The sequence below is a fragment of the Vulpes vulpes genome, chromosome 13, assembly GCF_048418805.1.
Source record: "Vulpes vulpes isolate BD-2025 chromosome 13, VulVul3, whole genome shotgun sequence".
Lineage (NCBI taxonomy): Eukaryota > Metazoa > Chordata > Mammalia > Carnivora > Canidae > Vulpes > Vulpes vulpes.
Genome location: NC_132792.1, coordinates 87,883,125 through 87,904,679, shown reverse-complemented (window position 1 = coordinate 87,904,679; position 21,555 = coordinate 87,883,125). Strand labels below are relative to the sequence as shown.

Sequence of the window (21,555 nt, the reverse complement as noted above, 5' to 3'; positions counted from 1 at the left end):
GGACGAATGGGAGGAGAGATGGAAACTATAACTCTAAGTTTCACTAATTTATCCCCCATGCCTATCCTTGGATATGAGCCAGGTAAAAATCATTCTCCTCAACACCTAGAAGAAAGAGATGGAATTTAAATATTTTCCTTCACCTGTATCTGATACCTTGTGATTTTAAAAGCCAAGATTTGGGTTAGAGAAAAGTTAGTCTCAGGAAACCACTACAAATAAACTGTGAGGAGAGTTAAATATAATTTTTCTGCTTGTAATTATCCTACATATGATTCCTTTATGACTTCTTTATTCTGGTTTTTTCCCTACTCTGAAATTCTAGACCATGAACAGGATGTCACAGAGATGGGGACAGAATCAAAGTGGGCACTGCAACCAATACTATACAAACATTGTCATGATGGTTGGTTAAATGAAAAAATAGTAGACTGGGACTGGAGTAAAAGGAAGGCTTTGGTCTTGAGACTGGAAAACAAAAGAAAGTTTAAGAATTCAATTATGCACAGTATGACTCCCCTCCCCTCACTCAGCTACTTACACAGCACTGGGCATACGTGAATAGAATCCTACAGGGTAGGATCATGTGTGATTTTTCTGCTTGGTTGTCAACTAACACTCTCTACTTCTTTCTACTTATAGCAGTTATGCTTATCTGATCTAGTTCAGTGCAAATCCCCTTCAAAATGGTGAAGCACATAATAATATACTGAAAATAGTAAGTTCCCAAGAGGAGTTCAAGAGAGGGGAGGCCATGAATCCATGTTTGCTAAAAGGAAAGGCTTAGCTAGCCTCAGAGAACATGGCAGTTTAACTGTTTTTTTTTTTTTTTTAAAGCAGTTCAAATGTCTGTTTTGTCTCTCCAATTTTTGACATTGAGGTTGAATGCCTAAAATGTTTACAAGAGAAACTGACTAAGTTTTTATTTGGAGAATAAAAAGATAACAGAACAAAAAAATATGGCCAACAGGATGTACTAATCTCCATAATTCTGGGATAAATAAACACCCTTCCTCGGAAAACAGTTTTAAAAAAAGCAAAGGAAAATATTCTCCCTCCACTGGCACATGGAAAGGATGCGGGAGCTCTCAACTACTTACAGTTGTAAACAGTGTGGGCGGGGGGGGGGGGGGGGGGGGGGGGGGGGAAGCGTTAAAGAACAACCAGACCCTGTGAAGTTTCAACAAGAGAAGTGGGTGTCTAACGAATAATAAAAATGCGAGATACAGCTACGAAAATAGGCATGTGGATCCATAGGAAATAAATTGTGCAGGAAAGGAGAGATAATCTGCACAGTGGTGTGCAGAGAGATCAAAACCAAAATTATCTGTTCAACAAGAATGAAATGGCATCTAAATACACTATACCGACATTTGCTTGAAAAAGAACAAAACATACACTTTGCACCAAACTCTCCCAATGGACAGGTCTCCCCTGGGAGGGAAGTAGCAGCCCTGCTGAGATTGAAGGCATAAATGAGCATGAAGTCATTCCCCTGGAATTCGGGCTCCTGCATGATGAGAGGAGCTCACCTCTTCCTTTCACATGGGCTGAATGGAAGAAGCAAGGCTCTGGAGATGGGGGAGAAACAGCAGCCCATCAAGTAGCCGCTCCGCTCCCTCAAAGCTCACACAAGGAGGGTCTACTGGTTTTCAAGGGCTTGAGCAGGAGTGCCTTCTGTTTGCAGCTGGATCTGAAAAACACTCGCTCCCCACTTCTCTGCCCAGCCCTTCTTGGCTCCTTCTCTGTCTGGTCTCCAATTACTGAGTGTCAGATTTTTCTGTGTTTGTAATTCCTGGCATAGGTTAAAACATCTGAATCTATAAGGTTGCATTTGCAGCTCCCTAGAAAACGGTAACATGTAAGTGAAAAATTGGAAATTGATGCTTTAAGCTTAAATTCCCATTTAAGAACAAAAGGATAATGTGTTACCAATGAATCAACATGGAAACTGTTTCAAGAAAGAAGAAATCCTATCTGAAGTGGAGGTATCTCGATTAACAAGGACAAGACAGATAACAGGCAGGACAGGAAATCCTGGTAGGACTGCATGGATGCAAATACTCGGCCACGTCCTAAAGACAGCCCATCTCTGAAACTATCCCAAAGAATAAAGAGGTTTTCAAGGCAAAAGAGAATTTACGGAATTATATAGATGAGATGTGCTTTCTTACTGCTTCCATGTAATATGTAGATTTAGAAAGAGGTGAATTCCAATTTTTGAGAACGAAGACATAGAAAATGTCTTTTTACATGAACATTAAGCTTTAGATGAATTCTATGAGCCAGTGAACATAATAATATCCAAAGCCAAACATAATTATTTCAAATAAATATAAGGAACTATTTTTTTTACTATTAAAAATTTTGTTCTTTTACTATTCTACATGGTTTGCTTTCTGGTTTACATTTTCAAAAAATTCCTTACCTGGGCTGACTATTCACCTTTTCATGTTTTCCATTGAAGCTCAAACTGCAGAGGTTCTTTGATTTTGAGTGTGAAGAGTCAGATTCCAAATGTGCCTGTGTTTGTTCTCTCAGACGGTCATGAAGAGTTGCCTCCTTTTTCAAGTTCATGTCTGAATACGGGCAGCCAAAAGCACTGGTTTGTATAAAAATGGGTGCACAGTTGTCAGTTTAGAGTGATAAATCAGGAATCCACTGTCACTGGAACAGACTTACATCCAAATTTTAAGAACTGGATGGAGACCTTATTCTTTCACTGAATACACCCTAATAAGTTTATTTTCCTATTGCCCCTTGAAGAAATCTCATGTTCCAGTCTATAGCACTGATCAGCAGAGTATGAGAGGTAGAGTTATCAGCACATACAGTTTATACAATTTTGGAAACTTAAAAATCTAAGAATAACATAATGTGCTTCTGGTAGACGAATGGAAATGTTATATAAACACTTAATTCAAAGTTTGTATCTTCTGATATTTATGCCCTGACTTGACTACCAACATCACAAAATACTACAGGTCACTAAAAATATTCACCGGTATCAGAGAATATTATGCTTTTATTTAACATTCATGTATACAGAAAAACTGTGTCTGTATTTCTGCTTAATCCTCCTGAAACTTGCTAGGAAGTATTGTGTTTGAATGTGAAGGAACACCTAAGATGAAAAAGGAGAGACCACAGTAAAGTCTGAATCCCCAATCTTGGATGTTGTCTAGAGCCTAATTGGCAAGGATTTGCCAGGACATGTGATCTGATCCTTTCTATGGACTGCTTGGTAGTCTCTGCCAGACTTCTGTGCCAACATTCCTGTCTCCAAAAAAGCTCCAAGCTTCTGCTGCTGCTTAGGAGTGAGGGAGCCTCTATGAGGGAAGGCACAGGTGTGACAGGTCACCTGCAAGCAACCTCATGGAAGGTGTTTCATGCTCAAGCTTTGGTTTCTCTCCAGTAAAATGGGAAAATCAGATCCAACCCTAAGGTTTGTTGGAACCATGATAAATCTCTCCCCCTCTCTCTCACACACACACTCCAATATAGTAGTGCTATCATCCTCTCCATCGAGGGAAGCACACAGTCAAATACATCAATATCTTGGTAATTGGATCTTTTAAAGAAATTTACTTCCAATTTATTGTACACTTGCTGACATATGATGCGAAATAAATTCTTTTTGGATGCATGAACTTTTTTTTTGTTGTTGTTGTTCTTTTAATGTCATGATAAAATCAGGGACCAATGTGGTTTTTCCTCTATTTTAAAGTTGTTGGAGTTTTCCAAGGAGAGCCTATAAAGAGTCAAACTTCAGAAGGCCTTTAGTACCAACCTACATCTAGAGTTGATCTTCTGGATGACACCAGCCTGACCCAACAAGCCAGAGTGAATATGAACTGCAAGAGGGATGATCAGCAGCATTTGCTACAGAAAAGAGGGTCCCTTTTACATGCATGTTCTATAATTCGTAATACTTGGCATTGATTTATTAACTTATTCAGTTGTTGATTCAATAATCCATTAACTGAGTATCTGCTACATCATAGGAATTTTAGAGAATATAAACCTAGTGAAGAAGCTAACTTATTTATAAATAAATATAATTTATAGTAAGAACAAAAAGCTGTCTCTACAGAGTGTGCACTATAGGTCCATTAAAACTCAAAGTTTTCTACGTATATTATTTCTGTTATTTATTACTAAATACCCAAAGATGGTATTTATATATTTTTGTGCAGTAAGATAACAGTCACACACAGTCACACAATTTTGGGAAAGTTGCTTGCCACGTTTTTGAAAAGCCTCAAAATAGATCACTTAATTAATAGCACCAATCAATCAGGTGGGCAGAAAGGGGACAAGGATTTTAGCATCATCAAAAGAAGAAACATGAGAGAAGTGTGGCATAATCCTGGTGCAAAGAGAAGCCTAGGCAGGTGTTTACAGGGTAGAGCAATACTTTGTTTACTGTGACTAATGGCTAGGGGAAATACGTCAGCATATGCTAGAGTTCTGTGTGAGAAGCAAAGATGTGATAAAGTACTGTTTCCAGTAACAACACAGCAGGAGTGATCTGTTTAAGCTGCTGCATACTAGATCTAAAGGAAAGTTTAGGGAGAACTTTCTGCAGATAAAAGTTGAAAGGCATGAGGCTATCCTAAGGGAAACTGGGAAATGTTTATTTCAAGCACAACTGAGTTTTCATTAAGGTATTATTACTCAGAAGTTTTGCTCTCCATCTAACACATACTCTCAATTTGAGACTTTGAAATGGCGCGTTATAGTCACGAATTTTCTTAATTCCAACATGATTTGTGTTGTGTGGCACTTATGCTCTCTTCCTAAGGCTTATTTGTCCAGCACCACAGACAGCCACCACAGACCCTCTCATTCTGTACTTGCTTCAGTTGAGAGAAATTTGGTTTCCCTCAACCATTCAACCATCAGTCCCTCTAGTCATTTAATGGCCTGCTTGTTCCTTCCTAATTCCATTTCTAGCCCCTCTGTCTCCAGTAGTGAGGAATGGAACACCCCGAGCTCACTAGAATAGGGCACCTCCAGATTCCACCAGGCAAGCTCTGTGAGGACACATCTCCAGGTTATACAGATTAGAATGAAGTGTGAAGTGCAGAAGAACATAATATTATTTTTTAAAGATTTATTTATTTATTATCTATTCATGATAGACAGAGAGAGAGAGAGAGAGAGGCAGAGACACAGGAAGAGGGAGAAGCAGGCTCCATGCCGGGAGCCCTACATGGGACCCCATCCCGGGACTCCAGGATCGCGCCCTGGGCCAAAGGCAGGCGCTAAACCACTGAGCCACTGGGGTGGCTGGGGGGGGGCAGGGATCCCCCGCAGAAGAATATATTAAATGACAGAAACATATGTTGCGTATTTTGGTGAATAACTCAAAAGAAGATAATGATGGGAGACACGAGTACAAAAGAAGTGGGGATGTTAGCATCTCAGATATAAGAGTCTGTACTCTTTCCAATCTGCTGTTGTGCTGTGAACAAATTTCTGTATTACAAACCTGTGCTTACTTGTGTTCTTGGCACATAGAACATAGTCATGTTAAAGAGATGGCATTCCAAACTTTGGCCTGCCTTTCTGCAAATGCAGACCCTTACTCATGTGCATATGTGTGTGTGTGTGTGTGTGTGTGTAACAGCATGCATATTCATAAGTACATATAAATCTAAATACATAGGAAAAAACCCCACTGAATTGGGTGCCCTAGGTGTGCTAAAACTTCTAAAACTTACTTTTGGTTTAGCTAAATATTGGAAAAAGGAGGTCCTGAAGATACAGTCTCTTTAGAAAACTGTTGACAAGCTGAAATTTCTATGGCTTAAAGCTCTGTAGGTCAAGGTAAAATTTCAGCTTCTGACTGATAGGAAAGTAGTACATTCAAATTTTAGCTCATTATGGCCAAGATAGGAGTGTAGACACTGTGGGCTGAGGGAGAAGCACTAAGCACCAGTGTTGGGTGGAAGACACAGTTCCTGTGACTGAGCAGATGATTTCCCCAGCCCTCCTTAATTAAGAGTGTGTTTGCTGTTGGCAAGAAAAGAAGGTAGAGACAGCAGGAACTAATCAGCTGACCCATACGAAAGTGCAGTTCCTAAAAGACAATGATAGTCAAATATCTGAATTTCATATGGTTCGATCGAATAATTGGTAACAAATATCAGCCCTAAGTTCACCAATAGCAAGGCACATGAACAGAGTGTAAACACTAAACAAAGCAAAAAGGTACCAGGCAGTTGCAGACAAGTTTTCCGACAGATCTAAAACTGAGGTCCCAGCAATCCTCTTCATAAACAAAAAGAAACATAAAGATGATGGCAATTAAACATACTAGCTTTGCTTTTTAGGATACGTAAGCATAATGTTAACATCTGAGGATAAGTGGCAAAGTAAAAGTAATTTTTATCAGTGTATGTAGTTTTTCTTTATAAAAACGTCCTGCACTTCTTTTAAGGGCAGTAATCCTGACTGTTGCTCTGCCTTCGAGCTGGGCATAGGTAGGGATGGACATAGCATTGCCCGGCAGCTGACACTGAATCCCTGCTTTTTGTGTCTGGCCTAGGGCCCTCGGCCTTTGGATTCTCCTCCTTCCTTCTGTGCACAGGTTGGTGAGCTTCCCCTACATTCCCAGGATTAATCCTGATCTGAGGCCAAAGGTATTTGCTAAACCCAGTCATTCATTCTAGGGTTCAAAGGTCCAGACCTGAAGCAGTGCCCACTGCTGATACCCGTGCTCATGCCTTGTTTAGGAGTCTAGGCCGGCTAGTGGGCTCCGGGTTTCCTATAAAAGCATATGCCTTACTCCTTGTTCCCAAGTGCCTCCTCTACTGCCACAGTGAGAATTTGGGGGACAGAAGCCCTATGTTCCCATTTTCTTCTTGGCCCCCTCCCAGGATTTCTGCCTACCAATTCCAACTTAGGAGTGAGGGGCCACTTTGCAGATACCACCTGGCCAGTCCTTCATGTGCTTCTCACCCTGAATTACTCTCTATTACTGTGCTTTGCTCTCTAATTGGGATCCCTACCTACATCATGGATTCTCCTATCTGGCCCCAGTTCTGAGTCTAGATGAGGACTACTGATTACCAGACCCCCTGGACTCTGGTTCTTCTCATTCTACTATATTATCATCTGTATCAACACTGTGTTCATTTTCTCATACCCAAGTTGCAAATTTGGTTCCTGCTTCTCTTTGACTACCCTGTTTGGTGAAAATAATGGGCCATGCTCTCTCAAGTCCTGGCCAGTGGGCAGTTTGGCCCATAGATTATAACTGAGTTGTCACAAGTAACATAAGGGTAGCTTCCCAACCGGTATACAGCTACACTCTCAGGGCAGCTGGGAGGGGCCTATGGAGCCAGAGTCCCAGCTCATTCCTCCCAGCCTCGAGCAGTCTCCTCCAGGCTCTAAATCTCCTCTTGTTCCCAAGTACTGATTATCATTTTCTCTCTGTGACATGACATGAAAATGTTGGGAAGTGTGACCAATTTCAGCAAAAAGCAAAGATGAAATAGCACCCCCCCCCCCCAGTGCTATATTCCAAAACAAATGAAAACACAGAGGTCAGCAGTATTTCAGGAAGAGTGTCAAGTCGTTGACAACCTTTCTCCTGATCCTGAAAAGTGAAGTTGCCAGAAACAGACAGTAGCTCCCAGGAGAAGCCCTGCTCTAGGAATATGGCCTCATGTAGCCCACCAATTAGAGACAGAGTGAGACTTTAAGGAGTTCCTTCTCTAATGTAACTAACCCAGCCCCGATGAGGCCTACTGTGTTTTAGATTTTAGTCTCATTTATTTTACTAGCCAACAATATATACTCTTGTCCTGCTATAACCTACAAAAGACAACACAGAAGAATCATCTCAGCTAGGAGATTAAATTCTAAGTCTCTTCATCTATCTTCAAAATATGAAGAATTACTTGTTGGAGTGGGTAGAAGCATCCTATTTGGAAGCATTCATGAGAAGGTCTGAGAGGTTTGCCTCCCCAAAACAACAGGCAGGAGGGAAGCACTAAATAGTTGCCTCCATCAGATCATGTGAGAGGCCACTGAGACTGGGCAAAGAAAGGGGGTCAGAGAGGAAATGGGAAGGAATTAGAAAAATAAATGCTGCCAATTTGGCCTTGGGCTTTGAAGCGACAAGAGCTCATCCTGTGGCAGGTGCCTGGCATCATACCGGTCATGGTCACATAAGAGGAGCAGCACCCCCACTCCACCACACCCCACCCCACCCCACACTTTCCCAGTAGACTCAAAACTGTTTATTCTCAATGTCATTTAACTGTATGAAAATAAGCTACTCCCTTTCAGTCTGTAATACGTGGGTAGTCTAACCTCGCAGAGTAGAAGAATGTGAAATTAACATCTTTTATTCTTAAGAAAATACTTCTTTTGGCCAAAAGACACTGAAAGACATGATAAATACTAAAGTTCAGTTTTTTGAAATTATGGAATACCTATAATAGTTTTTACAGAAACTTTTAAAAGCTAACGTGACTTAAATTATTGATGATTTTGTTTCTATGAGGAGAGCAAGCACGAATACTCATATTCATTACTCCTGTTGACCAAATAAAACTAAGTAATGTTCTCAATGCCAAAAAAAAGGAGCAAGTACAAATAATAATACATGTTGGAATACAGAGCAGGAAGAAAGAAACATCATAGTTTAGTATCTGAGGATGTAACACAATTTCTATTATATTGTTCTCAAACACATAAATGGGCAAAAACCAACCGGTATAGATATAAGATGCTTAGGTCTTAGGGCTAGTTTTCTTCAAATTCAGCTCGTTTTCAAATAAAGTCATTCCTCTCCATAAAATAAAATAATAAATAAAATAAAATAAAATAAAATAAAATAACATTAAATTTGCCCCAAACAAATTATGGATAAATCTTCTTCGAGTTTGACTAGTTTTTGCTCATAAAATAGCTGACATCATCACTTAACTGTCATTAAATGTATTAGATAATTGAATGCACATAGTAAGCAAAAACGAATAAATATTAAAAACAGAAGTGTCATAAGTAGAGTTTAAAGAAATCTACAGCTATTGAACTCAGAATTCAAAAGGCTGGATAAAATGAATTTGGTTCTAAAGACACATTTCTGTGGGGGTAATGCAGCCTGTGAAGTCATGCTAGATATTATGAACTTGCTACAATGGGCAGTTAGGAAGTTGAAAGAGAATTACTACATCAATGGAACATTGTAATTGGTTGAATAAAGTGCCAAAATGCACAGGTTTAAGAATCGGAGGAAACTGGATTAAAGCTCTTAGCTCCAGAACCTTGGGCAAGCTATTCAACCTCTCTGTTTTTCACTTCTTCACCTATAAAGGACATAGTTCTTATAAGGATTTTTGTGGAAATCAAATGGACAAATCAAGCAAGGTCCTGATATAATGACTAGCACAAATTAAATGTTCATGTATTTTTTATTTAAAAAAATTTTATTCTGATTTATTATTCTTTTGACACATAAAAAGTTGTACATATCTAATATATACAATATGAGGAGTTTGGGTTAAGTATACACCCATGAAATCATCACCATCAACGAGGCCATCAATACCCCCAAAACTCTCCTCCTACCACATTTAGTATTTTAAAAAATTTTTTAGTGGTAGGAACATTTAATGTAAGGTCTACTCTCTTAAAAATTTTAAGTGTATGTAACAGTTACTCGCTATAGGCACTGTGCTTTATGGTAGAAATGTGGTATTGATCTTGCATAACTGAAAGGTTGTGCCTTTTAACCCTCCAACCTCTCCATTTCTCCCCATCCCCAACCTTTAGTATCTGCCACTCTACTCTCTGCTTCTAGGAGTCTATTTTAGATTCCACATTAAAGTGATTAATAATACAGTATTTCTGATGCTTATTTTACTTTGTATAATGAACTCCAGGTCCATTCATGGTGTCAATGGCAGGTTTTTCTTCTTTTTCAAGACTAATTTTCTGTTGTATGTATATGTCACATTTTTTCAATCTATTCATCCACTGATGGACACTCAGGTTGTTTCTATAACCTGGCTCTTGTGAATAATACTATAATGAACATGGGAGTGCAGGTATCTCCTCAAGATTCTGACTTAAATTCCTTTAGATATAAACCCAAAGTGAGACTGCTGGGTAATACAGTTGTTCTGTTTTTAATTGTTTGAGGAAACTCCATATTGTTTTCCACAGTGGCTGCCCCATTTTACACTACCACAACCATGTACAAGGATTCCCACTTCTCACCCTCACCAAAACTTATCTTTTTATTTTTATTATAGTCCTCCTTCCTGGTGTGAGGTGATATCTCTTTGTGATTTTAATTTGCATTTCTCTGATGATGAGTGTGGTTGAGCATGTCTTCATGTGCCCATTGGCCTTCTGTGTGTCTTCTTTGGAGAAATGTTTATTCAGGTCCTTTGTTCATTTTTAAATTACATTATTTGTGGTTTCTGTGATTAAGTTGAATGAATTCTTTATATATTTCGGATTTATCACATATGTACGGTTTGCAAATACTTTATCCTATTCTGTAAGTTATCTTTTTATTTTTTTTGTGTGGTTTCCTTTGCTGTACAGAAGCTATTTGGTTTTATGTAATCCAATTTGCTTATTTTTGCTTTTGTTGCTTGTGTCATTAGTATCACATCCAAAAGATTATTGCCGAGACAAATGCCAAGAAACTCTTTACCTATGTATTCTTCTAGAAGTTTTATTTATTATTTATTTATTTATTTATTTATTTATTTTCTCTTCTAGAAGTTTTAAAGTTTCAGGTCTTACATTTAAGTTTTTTATTTATTTTGAGTTGGTTTTTGTGTATAAGAGTCCAGTTTCATTCTGCATGTGGATATCCGATTTTCCCAATGCCATTTATTAAAGAGACTATCATTTCTCCATTATGTGCTCTTGGCACCCCTGTCAAAGATCAGTTGACCATGTAGATTTACTTCTGGGATCTATTCTGCTCCATTAATCTGTGTGCCTGCTTTTATGCTAGTGGTATACTGTTTTGATTACTATGTTTTGATTATATTATAGTATAATTTGAAGTTAGGAAGAGTGAACTGCCTACAGCTCTGTTATTCTTGCTCAAGACTGCTTGGGCTACTCAGGGTCTTTTTTGGTTCCATATGAGTTTTAGGACTGTTTTTTCTAATTCTTTGAAAAATGACATTAGAATTTTTATAGGGATTGCACTAAATTTGTAGATATTTTTGGGCAGTATGGATATTCTAATATTAATTCTTCCAATCCATGAACATGGGATATTTTACCATTTATTTATAACTTCTTTAATCAGTGTTTCATCATTTTCATTGTACATATCTTTCACCTCTGTGATTAAATTTATCCCTTGGTACCTTATTCCTTTTGCTGCTGTTATAAATGAGATTTTCTTAATTTCTTTTTCAGATAATTCATTGTTAGTATACAGAAACAGTTTTCAATGTAATCTTTAGGATTTTCAATATATAAGATCATGTCAACTGCAAACAGAGGTAAGTTTACTTCTTCATTTCTGATTTAGATGACCTTTTAATTGTTTTTTGTCTAATTACCCGGGCAGGCCTTACAGGACTCTGTTGAACACAAGTGGCAAGAGTGTGCTTCCTTGTCCTGTTCTCATCTTAGAGGAAAATATTTCAGCTTTATCATTGAGTATAACATTAGCTGTGGACTTGTCATGTCCTTTATTATATTGAGCCATATTCTTTCTATACCTATTTATTAAGAGTTTTTTTTTATTTTTTTTATTTTTTTTATTTTTTATTTTTATTTATTTATGATAGTCATACAGAGAGAGAGAGAGAGAGAGAGGCAGAGACACAGGCAGAGGGAGAAGCAGGCTCCATGCACCGGGAGCCCGACGTGGGATTCGATCCCGGGTCTCCAGGATCGCGCCCTGGGCCAAAGGCAGGCGCCAAACCGCTGCGCCACCCAGGGATCCCTATTAAGAGTTTTTTATCATGAAAGGATGCTGAATTATCTCAAATGCTTTTTCTGCATATATCACAATCATACATTTTTATTCTTCATTCTGTTTTTTTTTTTTTTTTGAGAGAACCATTTTTATTGTCATCACCACCCAGCATATTTGTGCTGGATTATGTACCAAATGGCCAGATCTTCTAAAGAACATCTACATAACATTTCTTTCATGTTTCAAGAGATGAAAATAACTGTACAAGGTTAAGTACAAAAGTACACAAGACAGCGGACACGAAATATCCATGTATGAGATTTTATCCCACCTGCAGCTTTTATATATTTGAAAAGTAGAATTCATGAACTAAAAAATATTGTCCTTCTATAGTCCTGTCAAGTTTAATGGAAGTGTGTTTAACAGAATCACATCAAAAGTATCACATTTGTTGAACCATCCTTGCATCCTAGGGATAGATCCCACTCAATCAGAGTATATGATCATTTTGATGTGCTGTTGAATTTGGTCTGCTAGTATTTTTAAAAAAGATTTTACTTATTTGACACAGAGAGAGAAAGAGATAGAAAATGAGAGAGCACAAGCAGGCGGAGTGGGAGAGGGAGAAGTATGCTTCCCACTAAACAGGGTATCCAATATGGGACTTGATCCCAGGACTCTGGGATCATGACCCAAACTGAAGGCAGATGCTTAATTGACTGAGCCACCCAGGCATCCTGTTCTGCTAGTATTTTGTTGAGGATTTTTGCATCTATGTTCATTAGGGATATTGCCCTATAAATTTATTTTCTTAGAGTATCCCTTGGTATTAGGGAATTGCTGGCCTCATAAAATGAGTTTGGAATTGTTCCCTCTCTTCACTTTTTTGGTAGAGTTTGAAAAGGACTGGACTTAATTTTTCTCTAAATGTTTAGTAGTATTCACCAGTAAAGTCATCTGATCCAGGGCTTTCCTTGGTTGGGAGGTTTTTGATTACTCATTCAATCTCCTTACTCATTAATGGTCTATTCAGATGTTCTACTTCCTTGTGATTTGTACTCAGAAGGTAGTTTGTTTCTAGTAATTTATCTTCTAGGTTATCCAGTTTGTTGGTATGTACTTGTTCATATTGGTCTCTCTTGATTCTTTATATTTCCATGGTTGCAGTTGTAATGTCTTCTCTCTCTTTTCTAATTTTATTTAGTCTTCTTTTTTTTTTTTCTTAAACTAGCTTAAGGTATGTTAATTTTTTAAATCTTTTCAAGAAGATAACTTTGTTCCATTGGTCTTTTTATTGTGTTTCTAATGTCTATTTCATTTATTTCTACTCTAATCTTTATTACTTCCTTCCTCATGCTAATTTTGGTCTTATTGTGTTCTTCCCCTCCCCCTAGTTTCTTGAGTTGTAATGTTAGGATGTTTGAGATTGTTCTTTTTCTTTCATTAGGCATTTATCAATACCAACCTTCCTCTTAGAATTGGATTTGCTACATCTCATAAGTTTGATGTATTGTATTTTATTTTCATTTGTTTCAAGGTTTTTTTTTTTTCAAAAAAATTCCCTGTTGATTTATTTAAATTGCTAGCTATTGAGGGGTGTGTAAACATTCACATAATTCTGAATTTTCAAATTTTCCTCCTGTTACTGATTTCTAGTTTCAACCATTGTGGTTGGACACTTTACAGGACTTCAACCTTAATAAATTTGTTAAGATTTGTTTTGTTATCTAACCTTTGATCTATCCTGAAGAATGTTCAAACTGTGCTTGAAAAGAATGTGTATTCTATCCTCTTTGGACAGAATGTTCTGTATGTGTGTTAGGTCTATTTGGTCTACAGTACTGTTCAAATTCACTGTGTCCTTATTGAATTTTGTCTGGATGTTCTATCCATTGCTGAAAGTGGGATACTGAAGTCTACTATTTTATTGCTACCTATTCTCCCTTCACTTCTGTTAATGTTTACTGTATATATTTTGGTTCTCCAATGTTGGCCACATATTTATAATTATTATATTCTCTTGATAAATTGACTCCTTTTTCATTATATAATGAATGCCTTTCTCTTATGATAATTTTTTAAAATATTTTATTTTTTTAAGTTATCGCTACACCCAACATGGGGCTCAAGCTCACAACCCTGAGATCAAGAGTTCCATACTCTACTGACTGAGCCAGCCAAGCGCCCCTCTTATGACAATTTTTGACCCACAATAATTTTATCTGACATAAATCTAGGCATCCCTGCTGTCTTTTGGTAACCATTTTCATGGAACATCTTCTAATTCTTTCATTTTCAGCCTATGTGTGTTCTTAAAGCTAAAGCAAGTCTTTTGTAGGTAGTACAACATAGTTGGGTCTTTTTTTTTTTTTAATCTATTCAATCAGTCTTTTTTCTTTTGACTGGAGAATTTATTCCATTTATTTTTAAAATGATTATTGATAGGCAAAAGCTTATTGATGCCATCTTGATTAAGTGCTTTCTGAATGTTTTGTTTCTTTGTTCTTTTCTTCCTTTTTTTCTGTCTTCCTTTGTGATTTGATGATTCTTTTGTAGCGGTATACTTTGATTCCTTTCTCTTTATAGTTTATGTCTACTGCAGATTTTTTTTCTTTGGGATTACCATAAGGCTTACATAAAACATAGTTATATATTTTAAGCAGATAATAACTTAAATTCCATTGTACATAAAAACTCTATTCTTTTACTTCTCCCTTCTACTTTTTATGTTGATGTCACAATTTACATCTTTTTATATTGTGTATCCATAATGGATTACTCTAGCTATAGTTATTTTTTAACTGGTTCCTTTTTACCTTTTTTACTAGAGTTAAAGTGACTGATATACCAACATTTTATAGTTTAAAAGTATTCTGAATTTCAACTTACACCTACTTTTACTAATAAGTTCAATAATTTCATGTTTTCACACTAATGCCAACATCAAAATGACACAGATGACAGAATTAGCTCACAAGAATTGTAAACCAGCCATAATAAAAAAAAAACTTCAACAAATAATAATGAACATACTTGAAAGAAATGAAAAAATGGAAACAACCACTAATTCAGGATTTATGAGGAGAAAGAAAACAGGGAATTTATCACTGTGCTGTTACTCAGGTCTAGAGATCTCTAGATGGTCTGCCTCCTCCTCTGCACTTCATAGCCTTCATGTTTCTTTTATATATAATGTTCAGGTTTTAGTAGGAGTAATAGAGAAAAGTATGTCTGCTTCATCTTTCTGGATCCTAAGGATCCTTTTAATGTGAGGACACTTTTTTACAGGCTCCTCCTTTCTTTACTTCTCTTTTTAAGGGAATAATTTATCCCACTCATCTAAAGCACTTGAGGAATCCTACAGGGGCAAAAATGGCTTTAGAGACAAAACCAGACTGAGTTTCAATTCTCCTTCTACCACAGATTCTCACCCTCTATTGATCATGGTCTCCTCACATGTAACATGAAGAATCACATTCCACTCACTGTGTCAACGTAAAGGTTACACTGGATGCAGAGTGCTTTATAATAACTGGCTCATGTGAATTCAATGAAGGCTACTCCAACCTTAATTAATCCCTCTGTAATTCATATTACTGTTAGTTATAGGAATCCAATTTTCACATTGTAGATGAAGTTCAGAAAAAGAGAGGTATCATTTTTTTCCTTCCTTCTACCTATTATAAATGTATGCTCTTAGACTCAAATTGAAATTCTTTTGCATACATTCAAGGACCCCCTTGATCTGGCTACCTTTCAAAACCATCTGTACTTTATCCATAAAACCTAAATTCTGGTCATATAATAAAAATTAATGCTTTCTAGATTAGACACAAAATTTCCAACTTTTATGAATATGTATTTTATTATACTGTTAATTGTGCATCTATCTATCATCTATCTATCTATCTATCTATCTATCATCTATCTATCTTTCTCTACTCTAAGCTTATTAAAATAAGAGGCCATAATTGCTCATATAAGTGTAAACTGAGTAAGACTGGGCTACCTTGTGCCACACCACCTTAGCAGCATATCAGGTACTAAAGAAATAATAGATACGCAGATATAAAATTTACATACATATAACTTATTTGTATGTATATATGGATGTCACTCCAATTGATGCCATGCAGGATTTCAAACATAAAACCCAGAGAAGAGACTCAACCATCTCAATCAGCACAGAATTTCAGTCCTTTATTCAGTGTCATCTAACTCAGCCCATCTTGGCTCTTCTCTTTCCAGGATCCCTATTTGGCTAACCCATACTGAATCTTCCCTCCTAAAAGCTGCCTCTGTTCTTAAGAAAACATTAAGCTAGCTTTTCTGGCATCTCTTCCCACTGCCCAGATGAAACAACAAAAGGCCCAACTGTAGAAGTGGAGAACCACCCCTGCTTGGAGAAGAATTTAGCCCTTATCACAACTAGCCTCCTGGGTTCCTAGTGTGGTTTTCAAAAAATTCACAAATTTGAAACTGGTAAAGGCAAGAGTACATGCCAAGAATAGGAACCCCACTGGTGGGCACAGAAATAGATAAAAATTAGATGCAATGTCCACTTATTTTTGTTTCATTAGAGATATGAACTTGGTCATTTCATTAACGTCTGTTCTAATACTAAAAAGTCAAATCTAACATATGACATTTACTTGGCATTCATTAGGAGATACCCTTTAGTTGAGTGTACAAAAGTGTTGTTTGAACTATTCTGGTATAGGTAATATTTTCACTAAACTATACAGGGAAGGAAAGATGCATCAAGAAGAAAGGTTAAAGTGGTGTGTGTGTGTGTGTGTGTGTGTGTGTGTGTACTACCTTTTCTCTAAATATTTTAGTGGAGGGTTACTAGAAACTTTCAAGGTATAAATTATTCTCAAGGAATGTGACAGTATGTATACTAAACAGCACACTAATGGCATTTAAAATTTTATGCGAAAACCAGCTTAATATACTAAGAAAGTAATTTGTATAATCTATGCACGGAGAAGATGTGAATAGAATCTACAGCTTAAAAATTTCAAACAGAATGCTATTTACATGGTTAACATTAAGCAATAAATTAAGTACAAGTCATTAAGACGCTACATTAATTCAATCAAAACAATTACAGTAATAAGTCTGTGTTTCTATTATTACAAAGAACATTTTTATTACTATATTTTAGTTGTTTTCATCTTTTTAAGTTTAATATTTTGGCCAAGTGGTATGAACATCTCAAGGTTACTTTTTATAGCTTCTTAAGTTGTCAAAGTGTATTTTCAATTAGCATTTTCTAATTTGAAATAATTTAATTTCTGTAAAGGGCTTTAAAATACTTTAAAGACTTATATTTTCTATAACTATGCATTGTTTTAAGACAAAATTTCACTGAGAAGGGCATCAGTAGAATATTTCAAGGACAATTTTTTAAAATTCTCCAAAAATTAAAGGTATACATTTTGGCTATGAATCATAATGAAATAATCCCATCTTTTGGATGGCTTTAAATTTAATATATTTAAGTAAAATTGTAAAAAGTGATTTGGATATACATGGAGATGTGTTTGTATCTCTGTGTGTGTGTGTATATATATATATTCATTTATTTATTAAAGATTTTATTTATTTATTCATGAGAGACACACAGAAAGAGGCAGAGACACAGGCAGAGGAAAAAGCAGGCTCCATGCAGGGAACCCGATGTGGGACTCAATCCCAGGTCTTCAGGATCATGCCCTGAGCCAAAGGCAGACACTCAACCGATGAGCCACCTAGGTGTCTATATATATATATATATATATATATATATATATATATATATACACACACACACACACATACACACTCACAATATATACATACACACTCACAAGCATCTAACCCTTGTGTTAAATACTAATATTGACCCAATGTCAAACAGGGCATTGAAATGTTTTGAGATATTCTTTCTCAAGATGATAAATTCACCATCAACTTGACAAACCTATAAGCTAAGATTAGGAGTGCAGCCTGTGTGATGGAAAAAGCAAAACCAAACCAACCCACGTCAGAGAACAAGGCATCCTTTAGCCACCTGAGCGAAGGAGTTCCAAACACTAACAGATAAAAGAGAATTTACAGAAGTCCTGCTGCTTTTCTCTCCCCTGTAAGCAATGCATTAAAGAGTCTTTTGGAGTACTACAAAGGCATACATTTTGGATCTCTATTTAAGAAGTGACCTTTTATCATTCTACAGTCTACAAATAAAAACTCATCTGTAAGTTCAAATATGCACAGGCAGGCTCCATATTAAAGAATTTGATGGCCAATTCTCTTCCCTCTAAATTAGTTAATACACCAAAGGCAAATGTGTACTATAATTTAGTGTGTGTAAAGCAATATCGTCCTAATTAGAAATAAGACCTAACATTAGAATTAGAAATATTTCATTAAATCTTGAAGGCAGCTGCTTAAAAAAGTTTTTTTAAAAAAATAAAATAATCCTGAGATATTAAAAATTGGGGTGTCATTGTAATCCTTGTTAAAAATAAATGTCTGCTTCCAAGAAAATATGATCAATACTACTTTTGCTACCACAAACTGTTCTAAAATATTGTTCAAGTAATTTTACTATTTGTTATTGAGAACCAACACATAAAATTTTTTCTAAAAGATGATCAGGTTAATCTAAAATATATAAATGGATGTTTTTATTTCTACTAAATTTAGGTAGTAAAGAGTCTTCAAAAATTTAAGGAAAGAAACCACCAAAACACAACTTGATTAGTCTAATATTCATAATAGGTTATACTTCTATCTATAGTTTTCACTCTGCACTATACTTCGATTTAAGCTCTCTTTATATGTTAATTCATTCAATCCTCATAGTACCCCTTTTACATATGCTTTTTATAGACAAACAAACTGAGGCACAGAGAGCCTGTCATTCAAGGCCACATAGCTGAGAAGTTGCAGATAAGGGACTGAAACCCAGGAAACCTGGTGCCAAGATTCAGACTTTTAACTATGCCAAACTGCCTCTGGCATTAGATCTTCCTCTGAATGTATTAGAGAAAATAGAAATTTTGGAACATCTGGAAAAATGCCTTGCACATACTAGGTGCTTTGCCAAAAAGATATTGATATATTAATATATTTATGTAACATCTTTGGCATTGTTGATTATGTAGGGAGAGTAAGTGGGGAAATTAGACTACTTTAAGAATTTAGGCTGTTTAGTGTTTTTTTAAATTTCATTCTGAAATTTACTGAGTTGCCACAAGAATAGAACATGTGCTAAAGAAGGGATTCTTTAGAAACAAAGGCACATTCCCTGCATGGAATGAAATGTAATGTGAAGAGCCAGCCATCTGGATAATTTTTTATTGGGACAAGCTGTAATTTATAAAACTGTGAGAAAGGAGAAGAAAATAGAGAAGAGATAGCCTTGATTTTCTGCCAGAAAAAGACTTTAAAGCTCTGTCCCTAGCATGTTTTTAAATGAGAATTTCAATACTTCACATCCACATACATCTTCACTCAGGTTGCATGGCCAATTACAACATCCTACCTAATACAGCTACACGAGCACCCCAACAGTATCCTGTTTCAGTGGACGTAGGAGGAGAAGACAAAGCAGCTGTTATTTCATTTCATCCACAGATATTTACTGAATACCACTGTATGTGCAGCACTATACTAGGCATTTTGGTAACCCAAGTATGGCAAAGATCCTACACCTCAAGGGTCAGAAAACAAACAAAAATCTAAAGGGCAAAAGAAGCATTTGTTGTGGTTTATTGTTTCTATGGATAGGATATGTTTAATAATGAATGATATAATGATAACAATAGGAATATGTACTTAATATTTCATTTACAACAAGACATTATGATAAGTGCATACCACATCATATGCAGTATTTCATTAATAAATAAAGTCTAGGAAGGGATTGTTTTCATGAAATTGTTTTCCTTGTCACTGCTGTTGGGTTAAATTAGGACCGGGGAAAGCACATGGGCAGGTTCTTGAAAAAGGACTGATTTAGTTAGTCCCAAGGCTGGAGACAGAGATGCAAAATTGGGTGAAGAGTCCCAGTGGGCCAGGGAAGAGGGCTATGGATGACACTGGTTCACCATATGGGGACCTTGAATGCCTGGCAGAGAGTTTCTAGTGGTCAGAGATGCAGTATTATGAATTGGGAAAGCTGGTGCTCAAAGCTCAGGACAGTCATTCTAGGGGCTCTGGCCCATAGGACCAGCCTGAGGCAAGCGGGGACAGAATCTGAACAGCAGCTGTGAGGGTCTGCAAAGAGCTGCAGGACCAGAAGGGGAAGGTGGTTCTGACACATATTGCAGAAAAACAATCGGTGAGGCTTAGCAAATCTGGGAGTTGCTAAAGAAAACGCTGACATATATAACCTTGTGAGTGTGATAACAGAGGTGGGTGAGGCACTGTCGCTGATTTAGGGGGTGAGACAATGTTCTTTGTCTCTAACATTTTAAACCGGAGGACTGACAAGAGAATTCTGGACTTCTCTTGCAAGTGGTTAGGACAGACAACCATGCAAAATGAGAAATTGGACAGGAAGACAACGTTTGGGGCACTGCCAGCAGACACCTGTGGCTGCAGAGAGGACGACGCGTTCTCCAAGTCCCAGCCTGAGCACGGGCTGGCTGTTTCTCTCATTTCATAATTTGTACTACTTAATGTTGCTGAAAATCTCCAAAGGTTTTGTCTATTCTGCACACTTCACCTTGTATACTTGCCTGGCTGTCAAATTCTTTCGAATCACTGAATTAACCGCTGAGTCACCTACATCATCTTGTGAAACGACGATGGGCAGGACATGGTGTGAACAGGTTTCTCCCACCCCCCGCTTCCCTCCCCACGCAATCCTGGCCCTTGATTCTCTTCTGCTTTGAGCAAGTAGACTCTCTGCCTTCTTCACTGCCTCTTGTTATGCCGAGACACAACCGGGCACCACGTGTGGTCTCTGGGAACATAATTCAGAACAGATTAAAATGGAATAAGGAGATGTGCTTTAGTGCTGAAGAGCATTCTTCAGATGGGAAAGCCATCACTGCTATGGCTGGTGGAAGATCCAAGGAGGTGGGACTAGGGTGTGGCACAGAGGGTAAATGATATTTGAAAAGAAAAAGTTTTCTTTTGTTTTTAATCTTGTCTATTGCCGTCTCTTCAAAACTTGCCTGCACAAGAACAGCCTTACTAGAAGTGTTCCAGTTGTACACTTTTGTTAGCACATTTGTCTAGATAAGCAGGCATTTCAAGCTCTCTAGATATGTTAGTTTCGCAATCTGAGAAATCTGAAATGAGCTCCAGTTTGCAGGAGCGCAGACTATTCAGGTCCATAGACTGCTCTCGGTGTGATTTTACAGAACTGGATTTCACACCTAGTCACTGGGAATCCACTGAGAATTAATGGAAGCAGAGTCCTTCTCAGGGTAAATGGGCTCGTCCAGAATGTGGGAGCACAGCAGTAGTGGTCTCACCTCCTTCTTCCCAGCCTTCTGAGGAACAGCCCCTGCCCATTTGGGTACCTGCAGGCTTTCAGGGTGCTGGGAGTCTGTACAGATGTGTGTTTGTGGAGACTTCAACATGGTCGTGTTCTGGGGGAGGGAAGGTAGCAGAGGTAGAACAACATTTCTTTTTCACCT

General features: G+C 37.2%; 1 protein-coding gene across 4 annotated transcripts in view; it reads right to left on the bottom strand.

Moving 5' to 3' along the window:
* Positions 1-21,555, bottom strand: part of L3MBTL4 (L3MBTL histone methyl-lysine binding protein 4) — a 446,630-nt gene that overhangs the window by 121,698 nt on the left and 303,377 nt on the right. For 3 of the 4 annotated variants that reach the window (XM_072734933.1, XM_072734931.1, XM_026005930.2), the window contains one exon: positions 2,429-2,602. The exons of the other annotated variant lie outside the window; for it this stretch is intronic. In XM_072734933.1, coding sequence (XP_072591034.1) covers positions 2,429-2,602 — 174 coding nt within the window. The remainder of the gene's footprint in view (positions 1-2,428; positions 2,603-21,555) is intronic. 4 annotated transcript variants of the gene reach the window in all.